Source organism: Simochromis diagramma, unplaced genomic scaffold (assembly GCF_900408965.1).
Source record: "Simochromis diagramma unplaced genomic scaffold, fSimDia1.1 OVJJ01000320.1, whole genome shotgun sequence".
Classification (NCBI taxonomy): Eukaryota; Metazoa; Chordata; class Actinopteri; order Cichliformes; family Cichlidae; genus Simochromis; species Simochromis diagramma.
The window spans coordinates 7,702,631-7,720,959 of record NW_024386773.1 but is presented as its reverse complement, the minus strand read 5'-3'; the positions used below and the strand labels follow the sequence as shown (position 1 = coordinate 7,720,959).

The 18,329-nt window shown below is 35.3% G+C and overlaps 1 protein-coding gene across 2 annotated transcripts; it reads left to right on the top strand.

Annotated features, from left to right (window-relative positions):
* The first annotated feature begins 4,017 nt into the window (after nucleotides 1–4,017).
* im:7151449 (complement decay-accelerating factor) lies at nucleotides 4,018–14,448 on the top strand. Of its 2 annotated transcripts, XM_040006103.1 has the most exons (13): nucleotides 4,018–4,208; nucleotides 6,884–7,069; nucleotides 7,160–7,259; nucleotides 7,722–7,792; nucleotides 8,033–8,212; nucleotides 8,670–8,708; nucleotides 8,838–8,969; nucleotides 9,173–9,232; nucleotides 9,716–9,754; nucleotides 9,839–9,880; nucleotides 9,975–10,026; nucleotides 11,362–11,437; nucleotides 11,637–14,448. In XM_040006103.1, the coding sequence occupies exons 1-12, from the start codon at nucleotides 4,133–4,135 to the stop codon at nucleotides 11,417–11,419; spliced, it is 1,035 nt and encodes a 344-aa protein (XP_039862037.1). In that variant the 5' UTR covers nucleotides 4,018–4,132; the 3' UTR covers nucleotides 11,420–11,437; nucleotides 11,637–14,448. The 2 variants fall into 2 exon arrangements, with proteins under 2 accessions (XP_039862037.1, XP_039862046.1); XM_040006112.1 differs by lacking the exon at nucleotides 11,362–11,437.
* Nucleotides 14,449–18,329: the final 3,881 nt, after the last annotated feature.

The window sequence follows — 18,329 nt, the reverse complement described above, 5'->3', positions numbered from 1 at the left end:
TGTTTCTGGATTTGTTGTATTGAAACTGAGATGCACATAAAATGATCGTCATCATCTTATCTGTATAAATGTAAAGCAAATAACAATTCAAGTGTCACACTTTTGACATCTAAGTAATTTGTTGCAGAAGTATAAGCTACTGTTACTATGGCAGATTTCCAGTTGTCATGGTAACTGACTCAGCTATAGTTTTTCAATTACAAGAGAAGCTGTATATATTTCCAAAGCCATCGTGTCTCATGTGAACATATTTAGAATGAGAATGTGAATCTGCTCAGAGCCCCAGTGAAACCCTAAGAGCGGTTTTGAATCCTCTATAAATTTTAGGCACCATGAAAGGAATAAATGATAAGATCTAAATGTAGTTAGGTGTCCTACCATGCATTTTACACAAAGTTGAAACACTTCAGTAGAAGGCTCATAATGTATTACAAGTGCTTCGAAAAGATTTAACTGCAAATTCAAAGTTGTAAAAGAAGTACATGCTTGGCCTAAGAAGTTACTTGTACTAGATTCTTCAAGCAGTAATTTAAAGTTGGGTTAATTCCAAAAAATCACAGATCAAATATCTATTTCAAAAAAAAATTTAAGCAAGGCTTAACAGTGCCTTTTTTCTGAGTATTTTGTGTCAAATTCATTCAGTTAGAGAGTAATGCCTAAGATTTTCACTACATGCATTTACAGTTGTTCATATACAAGCTTCAGCTGAACTCTTAAGGGTGTTTTAACTGTTAAAACTGTGTGTAAAGTACTGAACCTCTGCATCTCAATCATGCTAAGAGTTTCCCCTCTGAGAACAGCTCAGCCATTGGAAGAGCAGCCTAAACAATGAGTGGTTGACTTACATTTAACTTAATTGTTTTAAACGGCTGAAAATCATCATATCTTGTGTTCTACTTTTGGTACTGGGATGAAAGAATGTGTTGAAGACAGGGTGGAGCTAGACTTTCAGCATAGAAGCAGCAGAACATTCCCAAGGAACTCTTCTGATAAGATAATATTTAGAATCACAGTTATTTAGAAGAGGCTTTACTTAAGGAAAGGTACTAAAGCAGTGCACTCAAAAGGATTAAGTAAAAGTATGTTAGTATAATAAGGAAACCATACTTGATATAGAGCAGGAAAACGCCCTGATAAGTCCCATTATCATTCCTTTAATGGCCGCTTAACGTTGACTCAAAAAGTCGCTAGAATTTCCTGTTAAAAAAGACCAAATTCAGAGCAGAAAGAAGCCTCTTTAGAGTCTGTAGGAGTAGAAGTAGTGACCATAAACTCATTAGGTAATTTTGTTTACTGAGGTCTCAGATCAAGTGGAGTAAAGAGCAGTTTTCCCAGTGACCTCCATGCAGTAGGAGAGATTTTTGAAACCAGAAGTATCGTCCCCTGTTGACCAATATAAAGAATAGTACTTTCAGGAATTAGGGATTGGTTTGACATCTTTGGAATCAGAAACTAGTGTTTATATAGGGTGTATGATCATACAATCATTTTAAAATCTGCAGACGTTTTAGTCTCTCTTTGAAAGTCCAATACACAACCTCTCGTATTCCAGTATACATGAAGACACTCTTATAGGCACTTTTGTAAAAGTAAGCCTCCATAAAGGATGTGAGGAGGTGTACGAAAACTACAAAGTCACTGACAACATCAAGCAATAAGGGGTGAAGTAACTACTGGTAATATATGTTATTACTTTCTTATTATCAGTATCAATATTATTATTATTATTATTATTATTGAAAAAGCTGTTACAGTGGTTCTAATATAGCATAACATAAATGTAACAAACACAAAATACATGAAGAAAATCTAATTTCAAAAGTCTTTATTGTATTTTACTGCACGTCACAGCAACAACCTCCAAGTCCTTATTATAGTGAAAAAATAAACAACACAAATTTTATTTTGTCACTTAATAATTTAATTAGTTACTCTTAATAAAAGTGACATTAAGCTTGTTGAGACTATACATTTTGATGGATCACAGCGACCACATTTCTTAAATTGCAGTTTATCTTTTTAGCACTAGATGTCACTGAAGGACATTAGTTCAGATCCTTAAAACTTTTTTTTCCCGCCAGTCATCCGTTGTTGGGGTTTTTTCTGAATGAAGATTCATTATTTCTTGTCACCATTAATGACACTAACAGAAAAATTGATGTTGTGGTAGCATGAATGAGATGAACATTTTAATACTGTAGATTGATTTAAAAAAAAAAAAAGTGATACTGAGGGGAAAGGCATTTCCAAATGAGAACCTTGCATGCACAGACCTGCCATGGCATAGATAAGACGATGCTTCAAAAGAAGGTGGAATGATAAACTGTATGATAATGCCACTGTTCACGTCACCTTATTGGTATGTCTCAACATTAGAAAGGCAGGTGAATTATTCAGCAGTGTGCTGTAAAATTGGCACCCTCTTCTCCACATTATCCGACTTGATGAGAAGCAGATGGGGGCTGCTGAGAAGGGAGGTGTCTTAATCAGTCACTTGAACATGGTGTTCTGAGAGATAAGAATAGCAAAAGAGACCTGAGCACAAGACGTTTCTTGTCTCACAAAAAGCAGTTACCCACTAATGCTACTTTTTGAATATTCCTTAAAAGGGAATAAGGTGCACCACATACTTTTTATAGTTTACATTTGATTGATTTTACATCACTGCACTCACAAATGAGTTGGGGCTCTAATTTCTTTCATTAGTTTACTTTTTAGAGTGATGCAGGCTGCCTCACTAAAAAAGTGGATCCCATATGCTGGTGTTTTCGCACTTCTTAAAAACACCCCAGTCTTTTACTGTACAGATACGGGCCACTTGCGCTTTGTTGTCCTGTTTCTAAGTGATACTAGATGGTTTCTCCGGCAACTCTTGGGTGGAAAAAGAAGCACCCTATCAGCGGTTTTGCTGGTGAGCTTGGAATTTAGACAAGATTATGAGGCAATGAGGCGCAGTCCCCTTGTTGAACAAAGCCCGTATCCATGGTAAAAATCCAAAGCATTTAAAGTGACTCAGACTTTGACTGTATAAAGTGCTACGAAAACCCAGGGAATCCTCGATTTCACAACTTCAGCCATGCCTTTCCTATTTTCACATTTTTGTTTAGTTAAAGTTCGCACCCAAAAGTGGATTTTTGTTATAGTAGATAATGTCTACCACGTATTCCGTTATATAGATTTATTCGAAATAACTGTTTTCACCTTTTGAGGACCCGTGAAACAAAAAAGAGGTTTTAAAGATACAGAGAGGGGGTGGCCGATTTCTTTTCCAAGACAGTCATGTTTCACCTTTTCCCCTCTTTGTACTGTTTGGAGATATCACCGCTCCTACTCTATTTGCAGGAACAGATTGGGCAGTTGACTAGGCAGTTCGGGTTGCTGCCAGTTGCAAAAAACCCTCTCACATGTATATATAGCGTATAAATTTAGCAGAACTTCCTTTAATAGTTCCAAAGCATTTCAAAATAAACGAAACAATTTTTACGTTATATTAAATCCATATTTCATATGCATATAATTCTGTCTACATATACATACACACATACCCATACCCAATATATGCACATGCATGTATATAAAAACATGTGTGTGTCTTTGAAGGATTTAAACAATAAGACTGGACATAAAGATTGTACATTAGGCCTAAACGTGAGTTGTTTAAAGACTATGAAGTGTACAATCAGTTGTAATTATATGTGCATATCTAAACATCTAAACATGTAAAACTGAACAGTAAGAATTTGCACGTTACCTGAGTTGTTTCCAGAGTGTGAAATGTGAAGTTGTATGCGCAGGTTTTCATTCAGAAAGCTACAAATTCATACATCAATATTATAGTTTAAAGAAAATCACAAACATGTACTTACCTTAAAAGGGCTAGTTTCCTAATTCAGTCGGTAAGGTTCTTCTGGAGAGGGGTCTTCTTTCTTCTAGGCTTTTATTTTGGAGGAAATTACTTCACTTCCGGTTACACGTGCAATACAAACAGCATGAGGCGTTCGCAGACAGCAGAGAGTAAAGAGTTGACAGTCTGAGGAGCGGTTCAGGTCCCCCTCTTGCCTCTCTGAACAAGTTGCGGTTAACGTAAGGATTTTCCAGAGTTGGACCAGGATCTTTTTTGTCCTTCTGCGACATGGAAACTCTATTGGACACACAGCGAAGACTCAAGTTCCTGCTATTAATATACCTCCTGGTCGTAAAGGCAGCAGGTCAGTAGTAACACCATTCTCGGGGGAGTCTGCTTAATGAGATAATAATTATCAACCAAGTCACAGGAGAACTCTAACTAAGAGAGCCATGCTACATTTTTTTACTGTCTGAGCAAGAGGAAAAGAAAAGTCGCCAACTTCTATGGCTATCTATCGACTTCTACTTTATACATTTCACATTGAATACTACTAGCTGACACGAATATTTGAAATAAATTGTCATGATGAAAAATACCTACTACTCTACCACTCCTGCGATTATTTTGAAGTGAACAAATTTAGAAAGTGAGAAATAATATTTTGAGCGAAGATGTCAGTTAAGCTAAGACAACCAAAAAGTAGAAAGTTTTTCTTTTTCTTATATTTTTTAGTAGTTGTTTGTTTAGTTCAGTTTACCTGGGTTTACTTATCCACAACTTTAGATTTAGATTTATTAATGACCTCTTAACATTTCCAGTGGGAAGACTTACTGAAATAAGAAATCCATGGTTACTTATTAACACTTACATTACCAAGAGGGACAGTTGAATGCCTGGTTCAGCATTATAATATGATAACATACTATACCTAGTCTGTTGAGAGAGAAATAAAATAGCCACAATTTGTTGTTCAAACAACATATTTAACGTCTTAATACCCTCAAAAGTAAGTTTAACATTTATTTCACCTGCTAAATATCTGATTTACACTAAGTTGAAGCACATATAATTGAAATCAATCTTGGTATTTTTAATTAGTCACAAGTGGTTACTCGTTTTCTTATTTTGTAGAAAAAAACAACATCAGTAGCAACAGAGATCCCTGTGATCACGTGTTAAATAACCAGACATTCCCAAGTTAGATCTGGGAATGGAGTGTAGTTCCATGACCAGATACCAGTACAAAGCCATAGCCATAAATACTTACACATGTTGATACATATAAGCACGCACACACTGAGGCACCATACATTGAGCCATGTGTGGGGGTGGCTTTATTCCAATGAACTAATGACCTCTGCGAGCACACATACATTACAAACCTACATACAACCATCACAGCACAATGAACCTACAGTGAACCATTTTTTTTTTCTTGTCATTTTGGTTAAGTATTCCCTTTATAATATAACAGCAAGTATCCATTTACAAATGCCAAGATTAGTCAACATTTCTTCAAACAAAAAGGCCCCTGTGATATAAATTTCATTACTATGCACCAACCACATATGTTTAGGCTTTTTGAAGCCAGAAAAGAAAGTGACCCAAAATTCTAACTGTATACGTTAACACACTTATCATTATTACAGCTTTATCAGCTATATAGCTCCTGTATCAAGACACAGGAGAATCTCATGGATTATAATGAAGTTTTGATTCAATTAATATTTAGAAGGAAGTTTTAGTTCTTGTTGTTTGTTACAGCCTCGTGAGAGAGGTAGTAAAGAATAAATCTAAAAGTAGAATTTCAATGTGGTTTAGTGTACATACAAATGTGATGTAATGTAGGTGGCCTTGTTTTCATATTTTTTACAAAACACACAAAATAAATTAGAGTCTTTTTTCCAGAGATAATCTGAGGATCTTCTCTGGAAAAGTCATGACTGATTAGTCAGTAGGCTCAGATTTCATATCTACTGATCGCTAATCTAACCCGCTCTGCGGTAGGTTAGGTTTGGAGGATAAGTTATATTGCGGTAAGATATACTTTAGTAAGAAGTAAACCGCCTTTGTAGTACAAAAACCCCAGGGTTAATTAGATTTGTTTTTAAAATCAAATTGTATCTATGTAGATATGTTGGTAGCAACTTTTCCTGTTTCTATGTTTATTTTCCGTTCACCATTCAGACATTCCAAAATCAATCTCTACAATCTGTGCATGCCAAAAAAAACAAAGCAGGTTTTCACTGAATGAATGAATAAGGCTTTAGTTCTTGGCTGCATACTCTAACATCAATTTCATTTCCTCTTGGGGTTCTCTCAATTTAAAAAATAGACCTGCTCCAAAACCTTGTGAATGTAAGCTTACTTATATCAGTCTAACCTTTTGTCTGTTATAGATATAGAATGATCAAATACATTGTACACCTGCATTTGCATTTCAAAGACCAAAGACTTTTGTAAACAAGCACCTGGCTTTAGGCTTTACACTCTCCCCCTTTGTGTGTCTGTGTTGGGAAATATTAGGAAATATGGGGAATCTCTTCCTGTGTGTGCAAGAAAGAAAGCATGCAGGAAAACACATTTTTGTGGGGCAACATTATCTCTTTTTTTTCTTAAATATTCATTGGAAAACTTAGTATTAAGAATTAAGTGCATCTCATCACTAAGGGTATAGATTTTTTCTGTATTATGATGATAGGAACCTATATTTTCAGTGTTTTTATACAAATAACAAAATGTGACTAACTGAAAATAAGGATGTTAACACAAACTTCACCGAAGGAAGTTATATTATCCCTCTCCATTAGGTTATTTATAAAAGTTGCCTTGCTAAAAAAGCGATTTCTGATGAGGAATTAGGATCAACAGATTATTTTCATTCACACATCATGTCTTCCACTAAAGCCTATAAGTTATGTATGATATTGGCTGAATTTGTATTTACATTTTTAATCATTTTAATCAAATTTTCATGTTTAGTGTTTAACTGTCATGATTACTGATTTTAAACCATTTTTTTTATTTTACTTCCAGGTGACTGTCCTAAACCTGAGGGAGGGCACAATACTGTCCTAACCAATGAATCACTTCTAAAGAATGTTTTCCCAGAGAATATCATGGTCACGTTAGAGTGTTCTAGTGGATATATTAAAGAAAGCGGCTCTGAATTTATAACTTGCATTAATGATCAATGGACTGAGTCAGAGCTCATCTGCAAGAGTAAGTCTTGTCTACTACTGTTATTTTGTGAGTTAATGTACAGCCTGAAACACCTGTAGTGATATCTGTTGTTTGTTTTTTATGCTACAGAGAAAGACTGTCGTCAACCTCCACCAAAGCCACATATGAAGTTTGATACAAGTGAGGGTACTCTGTTTGGTGCTCTAGTAAAAGTATCTTGTGAAAAAGGGCAAGTATAAACCTGTTTCACCTTCTCATACTTATCTGGTTGAGCATTGTGTTAAAATATAAGAAAATCCAAAAAGAAAAATGAAAATCATGAAGTAGTGACATACGAAAATAACTAAAATATTCATGTTCATTTCCAAACATTGCATTTCTTCATGCTGTAGTGCTAAACGTTGTCTGGCATAAAGTACTGATAAATGACTGATGTCTGTGCAATGTAATGCATTGGCTAATGGAAAATATTTCTAAAGAAAACAAAATACATATGAAAGACAAATAGATTGGTTGTCATAAGATGTTACTTTGTGGTTTCACTGGCTAGAAACTTGGCTCTCCTTCTAACAACGGAGATTGATTCAGTTGTAAAAATGTTTTTTCAGTGCATTGCAATTTTATGACTGTTAAGGATGAACATTTCCTTAAATTAACAAAGCAGCTTTGTTTTCACTCTGTCTTTTTACAGTTACCAGATTAGTGGGTCGAGCTACAAAGAGTGCTATGATCAAGGGTGGAGTGGCAGAGCTTCTTGCGAAAGTAAATGTCTTCATTTGTTAGCTATCAGTCATAGAACTGGTCAAAACTCTTACTTAATGTTTCTAAGACAAGCATTTATTCAGAAACATTCCTCCAGTCCTCTGTTCTGTTACTTTTTTTCCTCAATGTCAGTTATTAATGCCACTATATATAAGGAGTAAAATGTGTTACTTTGTGATCATTTTGTGATTTTTTTTTTATTTAATTTTTTTGGAGTAAAGAGGTTTTTCTGTTTCTCAGTTGTAGCATGTGACAAACCTGCAATAGCCAATGGCAAAACTTCATGGGATTCTAGAGATGACCCAGAATACAACAATATCATACATTATACCTGTCATGAAGGATACACCCTCATAGGGAGTGATACTGTTGTATGCGATGAAAATGGTGAATACAGTCCTGATCAACCTGTATGCAATGGTAAGGCCGATGCATCAGTGTGTTTTACTTGTTACTTTTAATGTTATGATGCAAAGCAGGTTGAGGTGGTCATAATGTTTTGAGAATATTACATTATTTTAGGATCATACAGATGTTTTTGTATTCTTCAATGTCGTTTTTATGAATGTTCTTTATGCTGACCACTTCCAAACCATGCCATATTTAATGTATCGATTTGCCATTATCTTCAGCTTTTAATATTTACCTTTTATAAATGTTCTCCATCCATGTAATTTACCTACTAACTGGCACATTAATTCTAATAATAACCTAACATTGTATTAACTAAAGCGTAAATTTTCCCCACAAGAGTTGTTGGGGGCAGGGGAAGCTATGTCAAGGAGCAACAGCTGCTGCTGCTGTGCTTTTTCATTTTAGTTTTTCCTTTGACATGATATGAAGGAAAGTGTTTTCTGTTTTTATTCCTATTTGACAGAAGTGACAAGAGCGCCAGCTACTACTTCTCGACCACAAGGTATATAAAGAGAAATAATGGATAACAGTGGTTTTACAGAATTATATATATTGAAATATAGAGAATAATTATGAATTATGTGGTTTTACCTCTTCCATTAAAAAGCAGTTTTTCTCTTCCTCATGCTAGTTGCCATAACGGATTTGACAACAACTGACGCAAAAGTATCCACGTTTTCAGGTTCCTCTGCTGCACCCACAGTTCACAGAACTCAAACTGTCACAACCAGTTCAATACCAAATCTCTCAACTTTACCAAAAGGTACAGAAAAACTCTGAATTGATACTGTTTAATCACAGGAGCATGAATTTATTATATGCATGTTGCATGCATCTCAGAAACGACTTTTCATATAGGCCTACTGTTATCCTGTTGATACTTAAAAATTTAAAGTGAAAACTTAAACATTTCTTGAAGCTTTGTTGAAACTTGGGGAGAATTATTCTATTTGTGCTGTTCAAAAGTTTTCAGAGGAAAAGCTACTTCTGCCGGTATTCTGTCAACTACATCATCATCCTTTCAAGGTAGAGAGATGTCTTATAAAGCACTCAAGCATTTGAACCTTCTTTTTTAATATTTTGGCCTGTTTTTACGTTACATTGACTACCAAATTGCATATTGTACACCACTGAATGTCATTACTTTGTGGAAAGAATATAAAGGTTCTCGAAGACTTTGAACAACATCGATTTTGATACTTTGTAACTGATTATAATGTCTCATGAGTTGACAGCTAATATAAAGCCATGAGATAGGTCGGTCATAGATTATTCATGTGTATATAACACATTAATTTTTTAATACTAAATTTACTTAGTTAGACTTTAACTTGCATAGTTTAACATTTTTGTGCTTGTGCTCTCTGCCTGAGAACACTAAATTATGAAATGTGAAAATTGTGAAATCTATCTATCTGTCTATCTGTCTATATGTATCCTTGTTGCCCTAACAGTTTAAACTGAATACTAAAACTGTGGTTGTTTGTTTTTTATATATTTCTTTTGTAGGCATGCATGATGGGAATGTAAATACTGCCACAGATAGTGGTGAGTTTTTTAACCCCAGTTTTAATAAGAAACATTTATTGTATTTTTTTCCATGTGCGTTTAACCTTGCTTGTCTTTTTCCAGTAACAGTGGCTGCTGTCGTCATTGGTGCTGTGGTTTTCTTAGGTAATGTATATTGTTTCTTTTGGAATTTATATAGTGCATTTTGTTGTGGAAATGAGAACAAAAACAAAAAAATTCTTTAATTATTTTTTTGCAGGTCTAATTATAGGTTGTTTCCTGTTGCACAAGTTTAACATGAGAAGAAAAGGGTAAGTTCCATTTTTTTTTTTTTTACTCTTAACTTCATCATGCATGGCTTACATTTGATTTTACTCTATATGCCTCTGCTACTTCTCTTTGCGTGCTCTGCTCTTTTGACCTTTGAATATTTCGAGCTGTATTTTCAGAACCTATATGGACTTGTACAGTAATATATCGTCAATATGCTGCAGCAGTTTAAATCTATCCACTACATTTTAGTCTTTGAAATTCAGATGTGCGTGTGTGTGTTTCCGGACTGCTGAGGAATGAGGGAAGTCAGGAGGAAATCCTTTAACAAAAACAGCTGGTGAACTACAAATCAGCAAAAAAAACAAAATCTCTTTGTTTGTTTTTTTGCTGATTTGTATGTCACACCATAAGGAATCAGAACATTTGTTATAATAAATTTAGCAAATGGATGGATAGATATTTTGCTGCTTATGCCCACAGAATGCATATAAAAGATGGACCTAGCTGCCTTTACATCTCCATTAGTTTGTGAAGTACCACAACAACCTGAGCATTTTTACCTTCACCTGTCTTTTTTTGAAATCTGACATGATGAACATAGAGCAGATATAACTAATAAACTGATGACACAGCATATGATATGGCTCATATGGGTCATATGGCTCATTGTCAATCAAAATGTATCAAAACCACATCGCATTAACATAAAGCAGTGTTATCTCCCCTGGCACAACTGGCCTATGACAGGGAAACAGATGAGATTGTTTTTACGTAGAATACTTATATAGACATACAAAGCAATAAATATTGTTCACATTTTTTTGCAATAAAGAGGTTTGATTCATGTTTATTGTTTTGGGGAATTTGTTTGATTGACAACAACTGTGTTTATTGAATGGTTGTCCAAACCAAGACGACTAGGATCGCCTGTATAAATCTTACAGTCACCTCAAAGTGTTTTCTATGGCAAGGTTACAAAAAACCTACCTGACAAACAAGTGATTAAGACCAAAAACTCATCAGGAAAGTGTTTACTGAAGTCACAGATGAAGGGATCCAAAGGGTAGCTTTTCTATTTACAACTGAGTTTTTTTTTGTGGTGACAAGAGTCTTCCTCTACTAGCCATTAGAAAGAATCTATGTTTAAAGTGCTCAGTCATTAAACTGTTCAGACATTAAGGCTACATTGATCTCATATATACATTCAATGACAGAGTCATTTTGTTAAGTAATTCATTTCTCAATGTTGAATTGACTAACACCTAACACTTTTTATTGCCAATTAAGAATGCAATAAAACTAATAAATTTTTAACATAAAAGTAATATAACTCCATAATTCTGATGCAAATTCCTTATTTAATGGCACCATAGCTCATATGACACCAGAGAAGACCAGAAGCCGGGGTTATTACACTTCCAAAATCTTTAGATTGCCTGCCTCACCCAGGTATCTGTATAAAACCATCAAAATACACCAGAGACATATTTAACCATTTTTCTGTCTGTAAGTTTAGGTTGTTAATATTAGTATTGCTAGTGTTGTATTGAAGCCTAAAAAAGAATGATGCATCATTTCCCTTTTTTGCATTACTTTGTGAATGAAGGTCAACTTAATGTTTTGTTTTTTTGCTGTTTTTTTACACTAGTTCACATGGAATTTCACCTTTATGAAAAGGCCCAAGGATGTACCATCAAACTGTGCCTCTCTGAGTTGACGGGGAAAGACAACTTACTTTCATTGTTGCCACAGTTCATTTGGCAGATAATCCACCCTGCTGAGCTTACATAGTTAAAGTATCAAACTTGGATTGCCTTTTGTAATATTATATTTGATTTTTGCATTATTTTAAACCTAATTTGTAAATATTTTATTGTACTTTATTATTGCTGCTTATATGCTATTTATGTTATAAAACAGAGTAAATACAATAATGTTGTTTTCTTGTTGTTCTTGCAAAAACATTTTTTTGTTTGCAGCTTTTGATCAATTTTACCACCATAACTTTACATGTCATGTTATATGTTAATGTGTGGTTTCATTTGGCCAGAAGAAAGGAGGTTAGAAAGAGATGCAGTGCATACAGTGTGGTTAATTCAGTCAGTAGAATGAAGTGGTGACTTCTAAAGATACAATCAGCTGCATTCTTTGCCTCCTGACTTTCTTTTCATCATTGTCTATTGTTGAGATCTAAGCTGCAGAAAAAAAGAGTAAACTGCACTCCCATGAGAAAAGGGCTGTGTAGTTTTTTTTTCTCTCATTATGTTCTTTAGTTTTTTCCTCTTTGATCAGGCAAGATTTGGCTCTATTAAATATGAAAGGAATTTCCAAGACCAAGGAGCAAAATTGATAAAAAAAACAAACAAACAAAAAAACACCCATAACTGAATGGGTTCATTGGACAGATTGAGAAGCTGTTGTGAAAATGAAAATAATATAGATAAGAGAAAGATTTTATAACCTAATTTTTGTTGTGCATGCTACTATTATGCAGGTTAAAGAACATGATGAAATCTTCATCACACCTTAAAATGTAAAAGTTTCTCTCCTAGGAGGAGAGCATCAGTGAATGCATTCACTGTCATGTCAACAGATTAGCACGAAGCCATTATGCTGACAAGGGTGTGGATCCATACGGAGACAAGCCCAAACTAAAATGTGATGACTCTGTTTCATTGTATCCTGCTCAAGTGTTGTATTTCATTCAGTGTAATACTTCAGCTCTATCTCACGGCAGGATACGCCTTCATTAACATAGTTGTTTGTCTTAGTTATGCTGACAGACATTTAATTATCAGAGGGAAGTCGTTTTTGTTTTTCTCAGAAACCTTGACAATCTTGGCAAAAACAACAATCCAACATAAGACACCTTAAAAATGAAATTTACTATATTTATAAGGTTTTCTCACTGGTCGCATGTCCACTTTGCGTTGGACTTTTTTGTATTAAAAGGATACATCTGAGGAGTCTGTTTTTCTTATTGTAACAAAAACAAAACTAACAATTTTTTGTCCTATAAAAGTTTTTCTTCCTTTGAAGCCATTTTTTGTTGAGCAAAACAAAAATCACGTCACTGAGACATTCAGTCGCAGTATGTGACAAACAACTGAAAATGCCTCTGCAGGAAAAAAAAATTAAATAAATGCAATCCCCCATAGCACACATCACTGTCTGTCTTCAGTTGCCCGAGGCATTTCTGGAGCAGCCATCTAAAGGGGCCGTCTTATTGATGTATTCACAGATGCTCCATGATTTGTCTTAAATTGTGGCTCTTACACTCAATAAACTTTGTCCTCTTTCTGTTGCTCGTATATCCTCAGGGTGCTGGACTTTGGGTGGCGACTAATATACTCAGGGAAAAAAAAGAAGGTAAGGAAACAAAATAGGTGTTAGGATTGGAATATTATATGAAGAAATGAACATGCTAAAAATGCTAAAAATATGTCATTCTATCTCATTACTAGGCAGTTAATAGGACTTGTACTCTGTTTTTTAAAGAGATGTTACTGTCATGAAATTAAAATGACAATCCTTACATAAGGTGCATAAAGAAACAGACCCATTTAGTCCATTGCTAGATGGTTGTTAGGAAACACAGTAATGCTATATAAGATTTGATATAGATACGAACCTTCAAGGGCCTCAGATTTGCATGTGTGTCAAGTGTGGTTGCTTAACTCCTAGGCTAGCAGGAGTTGGGGACAAATAAACAAACAAACACAGAGACATGTTTGTTTTTGCAAAACATCCACCAACTGAGTCAAAACCACAGATATGAAATGAAAAGAAAATTCCTTGGATTGTCGAAGTAATTCTGTTTCCTGGCACCTAAAGCCTTTGCACAATTTAATCATCCATCCATCCATCAAAAAGTTTTGTAACAATTTCAGACCAATACTGCCACCCCTAAAGCCATGCTGCTATCATGATTAAGAGTGAAGAATCTCATTGGGCTTCTCCTTTGAACAGAACATTACAACAAACCCTCTAACAACATGATGACAAATCCAGCGTCTGGGGAGGGATGACGTATGAGGAACTCACAATATTGGCCAGTCTTTTAAAAGGCTTAGTCACCTAGTTGTCATCAAAGTGGCTTACCCTTTAATTACCAGCCTTGATCCTTTAATTCCCACCAGTCTTGTGATTTTCAACAATACTCATTTGTGCAGTTAACAAAAACAGTTTTCTGTCTAATTTTCATATATTGACCAGCCAACTTTACCGACCCTCTTCTGTAGCTTTAACAATCAAATAACAAATACAGAAGTACAAAAACGAATGGAAAGTTGGAAAAACAAGTGAAAACAGAAAACAGGCTGGTTGTCTTTCGTGTCTGACCAAGTGTTCCACTCACCAAAATGTGTAACATTTATTCTGCCTACTCTTTAACTTTGTTTTTCCACTGACCTGCCACACCCATAGCAGCTCACTATGTATCATCACTGTCATAAAACCTTTAAAAAAAAAACTGTCACTGTCAGAAAATCTTTAAAAAGAACTGCAAGAGCAGATTTACAGGAAAGAAAAATAAAGGAAGGAAGTGATAAAACCCTGGCTTTCTGAGTTCCATGTGCTATGCATAAGGTTATACTTAAAAGTAACTCCATTAGCTCCTCTTGATTTTCCATTAGACTTCCATGAGCTTTTGTCCTGTTTGTGAAGAAAAAAGATGTGGTCCTGTTATCTCTCTTCATCCTCTTTGTGGGTTTCCTAATAGTTTTCTTTATTTTTCTGTTCATATAATAGAAATTCAGACATTATTAATTTTAGTTCATAAGCTTGTTATGTTATTGTAAAAAAAAAATCAAACATTTATTTAGCAAGTTTTAAATCAAATGGACAAGTGGGCTTTAGGCTGGCTCCCATCACATGAACTTCTTAAGATCATAATGAATTTTTGGATTATGTCACAACACAAAGGGGAGGAAATGTTTTTGCGGATGAGGGGCACTGGGTAGTTATTTTCCAGCAACATGGTAAAGCTGGGGTGGGGGTGGGAGCACTGTAACAGTGGAAATGATGCAGTTTTACACATGAGGTAAACAAGAAAAGGCAAAACGTCAGCCTGATAAAAACGTGTAATTGTGAAGTAAACCACTAGCCAAACAGGAAGAGAGGGCATGCATACTTTTGTTTATGATTCACGTGTGTTGTCTGAAGCACTTCCACGGCTACACAAAATATGGTGGGAAATTAGAGAGTGGCTTCGGCATAACTGTTTTGTGGTGGAAAGGAGAATGAGGAAACCCCTCATTCTCCTAAATTAAAATTGTTCTCATGAGTGGGGCGGATGGAAATCTTTAAGCTGAAGACGAGATAAATGGTTCCCACTGAGGACTGAGAAGTAGACAAAAAACAGATGTTAAACAGGGATGCCCCACCATCTGTATCACACTGTAAATGTTTACATGCTTTTACTGCAAGCACATTCAACAATATGGAAACCATTACTGTTAGTTATATTAACACTTGTGATGTACTTATATTACTTACAATGAGACTTAATAGTTTTTGTGTAGTGTTGCTTCTAATCAGAAGCATTTTTTTCTCTAAAGGCTTTTGTACAACTTTTTACAAACTGTGGACATTCTCAGCGTTAAATGCTCAGTCTAAACAGTTAAATGCAACCCAAGAGTTTTGTGCATAGGTTATAGGTTATAGAGGGAGTGTAGGTTATACTCCCTCCATATTTTTTCTAACAGTAGAGTTGGCTCAGCTTTGTGGATTTCAGAGGGCGAGGACGCTTGCCCACCATTTCACACTGACTTTTAGTGTGCCAAATGTCAGTACAATTTCTTTAGAAGCTCTCATCGTCCTGAGGTGTTGTTTTTTCTGTTTTGGACCATATTACATATTTGTTTCTACTGTATTTTTTCTCATTCTTACTGTTAGGGTTCCTATCTCTGTCTCAGCTGTCCTCTGACCACTTTCTGTTTTACTTTGAACCTTTCTCTTGTCTGTTGTTTTGATTTTACTTACTGTTTTTCCCCCTTTCCTTTTTTCCACCTAGCTTTGTTCCCAGTTTTTCAGGTGCATATGATTTTGTCATCGAGGTTTCTGCTTTATTTGCCTCTTTTTGGATTTTGACTTGTACTTTAGCGAGTAAAGGCTAAAGGAAATTGTTTGTTTCCATCTGCCTTTGTGCTCTGCGTGAGCCCGCTCATCAGATAACAGACTCAGCTTGATGAAATGCCTTACAAGTTGTTTTTGCAATAGTCCCTAACATTAACATTAGTATAAATACAGAACTAAAATGTCAAACAGCTTTGGTGACAGATATCTGGAGCTTGCTAATGTTAGTTAACATTGGATGCTGTAAACAAGTGGTGATTCCAGACTAATCAAAGCTTTACAAGCCAAGTTTTGTTTTGTTTTTTTAAGTTAATGACAACAACTTCTCATTTTTAAGAGGTTACGATATTCTCTTCTTAGTCCATAAGTGTTGTCTTGGTAATAAAATGACTGCAGTGCTTCTAAACATCGTGTCTGCCATGACCAATCTGTCATTTGTCAGTTTTCTTCCTGCAGCTGCTGAGGTCAGGGGCAAATTATATAATTTTAAGCAAGCAGTGATACTAGTCTTACTAGACCACAGAACAGGGCTTGGTCACAAATGGATGAGGCAGATGACGTCATGTTTAACAAACTCCCTATGACTCACTTTTTCTTTATAGTGGAAGTAAAGTAAGTGGGTGTAGTATGTTTTTGTTTGCTGTTGATATAGAAACTCACTCTGATGACGGCTTCATCTCCCCGGTTTCCTTCTTTCCAGACACAACAGATGAAAATAAGGTCAAATTGAGATTTACCCCATTCGATGACAGGCTTTCAGTAGCCTCTTTCATGCAATTTTATTTTACCTAGACTTCACACTTTTTTTTGATAAGGCTAGCAGCGGGAAATCAATAAAAAGCTGTGTTAGATGACACCACTTAGCGGCTAACCCTGTTACTCTCGGTTAAGAGAAAATGTCAGAGGAGGATTTGGGAAGCAGTAAGGAGACCTTTCAGCTGGTGGTGGTTCCACATAAGCAAAGGATGTTAGAGGTGGTGGCAGATCTGTAATTCATGAACCTAATAGTAAATCCTGCCTAACATTTACTGAACTGTAATAAGTGTGTTACCTGACTGGTCAGTGACTATAATTAATCATTCTGTAGCTCTTTTAGATATAATTCTTAAAGACAGTATGTCCCCATACTTACAAAGAGCAAAATTCAATTGGAGTGTAGCTGTTGTCAGAAAGAAACAAAGCAAAACTCTCATTGGCAGCCTGTGCACTTTTTTATCATGTCAGTTTTGATACTTCACATAATAGAGTATGAAATATGACTCTTTAAGTGTAAATAGGTGGGTAACGAGAAAAAAATATCTATGTAGTGGTCAATTTAGTCTGATTTGTGATGTAAATACAGACTTAAATTAATCTTTATGTAGTGGTTAGATTGATTCCTGGCAACCAACTATTAACCTTTTCAAATTATGCATTTCTGAACCCTCTTAGGTGAGGTTAATCACTTAGAAATTTTAATTAAGAATTTTCAGTAATTTATTCAAAAAGACCCCAGTTTTAATGCATGTGTCAGCTACGTGAGGTGTAGAGGGTGAAAAGGTTGCCATTTAGTGGCTTAATGTTTTAGGCTAATACTGGTTCTTGTTCCCCATCTAGTGTCCAGGTAAATGAAGCGTGTGAGAGTCTGTCAGGCACGTATTATATGATTACATGCAATAATTTAGCTTAAAGCTCATAAACAAGAAAAACAAATCCTGCATGAACACTGGATAAACTGTAGGCTATAATTAAAAAATGATTCAGCGGCTGATGCTGAGCTTCTCTCTCCCTAAAAACAGTATGGTGTTGCTACTAAATTAATCCAAAAAGTTTAAAAACAAAATACATTACACATAATTAGATAATATTGATAGTGTTAGTGTCAGGCTAAAACTGTTTAGAAAAACTGTCATGTGCATAATTTAAATGCAATACACAGTTTCGATGACTAAAGGACAGATGTACATTTTAAAGAACTACATGAACCCTATACCACAACATCTGGACCAGTTAACCACTGGAGCATATAATCCCTTTTTTATGTTCTTGGAAGAAACTCAGAAGACGTGTCTGTAATTTGCAGATAACATGGCTGAGTGACTGGAACATGGCAAAGGGTCTTTTTTCCTTTTTAATCCTTTAAAAAAAAAGTTTTGCTTCACCCTGCACGTTTCTTCCTGGTCTCCTGAATGAACAGGGTTACTCAGAAAATCTTTCACTGTCAGTTCAGTTCAGTAATATAACACCAAATCACAACAACAGCTGCCTCAACAGGCTTTATATCATA

What these genes read in the sequence shown, in the direction of transcription:
- im:7151449 (XM_040006103.1), top strand. Translation starts at nt 4,133, where the DNA reads ATGGAAACTCTATTGGACACACAGCGAAGACTCAAGTTCCTGCTATTA. An exon ending in TGATCAACCTGTATGCAATG is followed by an intron (nt 8,213 to 8,669) that starts GTAAGGCCGATG and finishes CCTATTTGACAG; the next exon opens with AAGTGACAAGAGCGCCAGCT. An exon ending in TGGTGCTGTGGTTTTCTTAG is followed by an intron (nt 9,881 to 9,974) that starts GTAATGTATATT and finishes ATTTTTTTGCAG; the next exon opens with GTCTAATTATAGGTTGTTTC.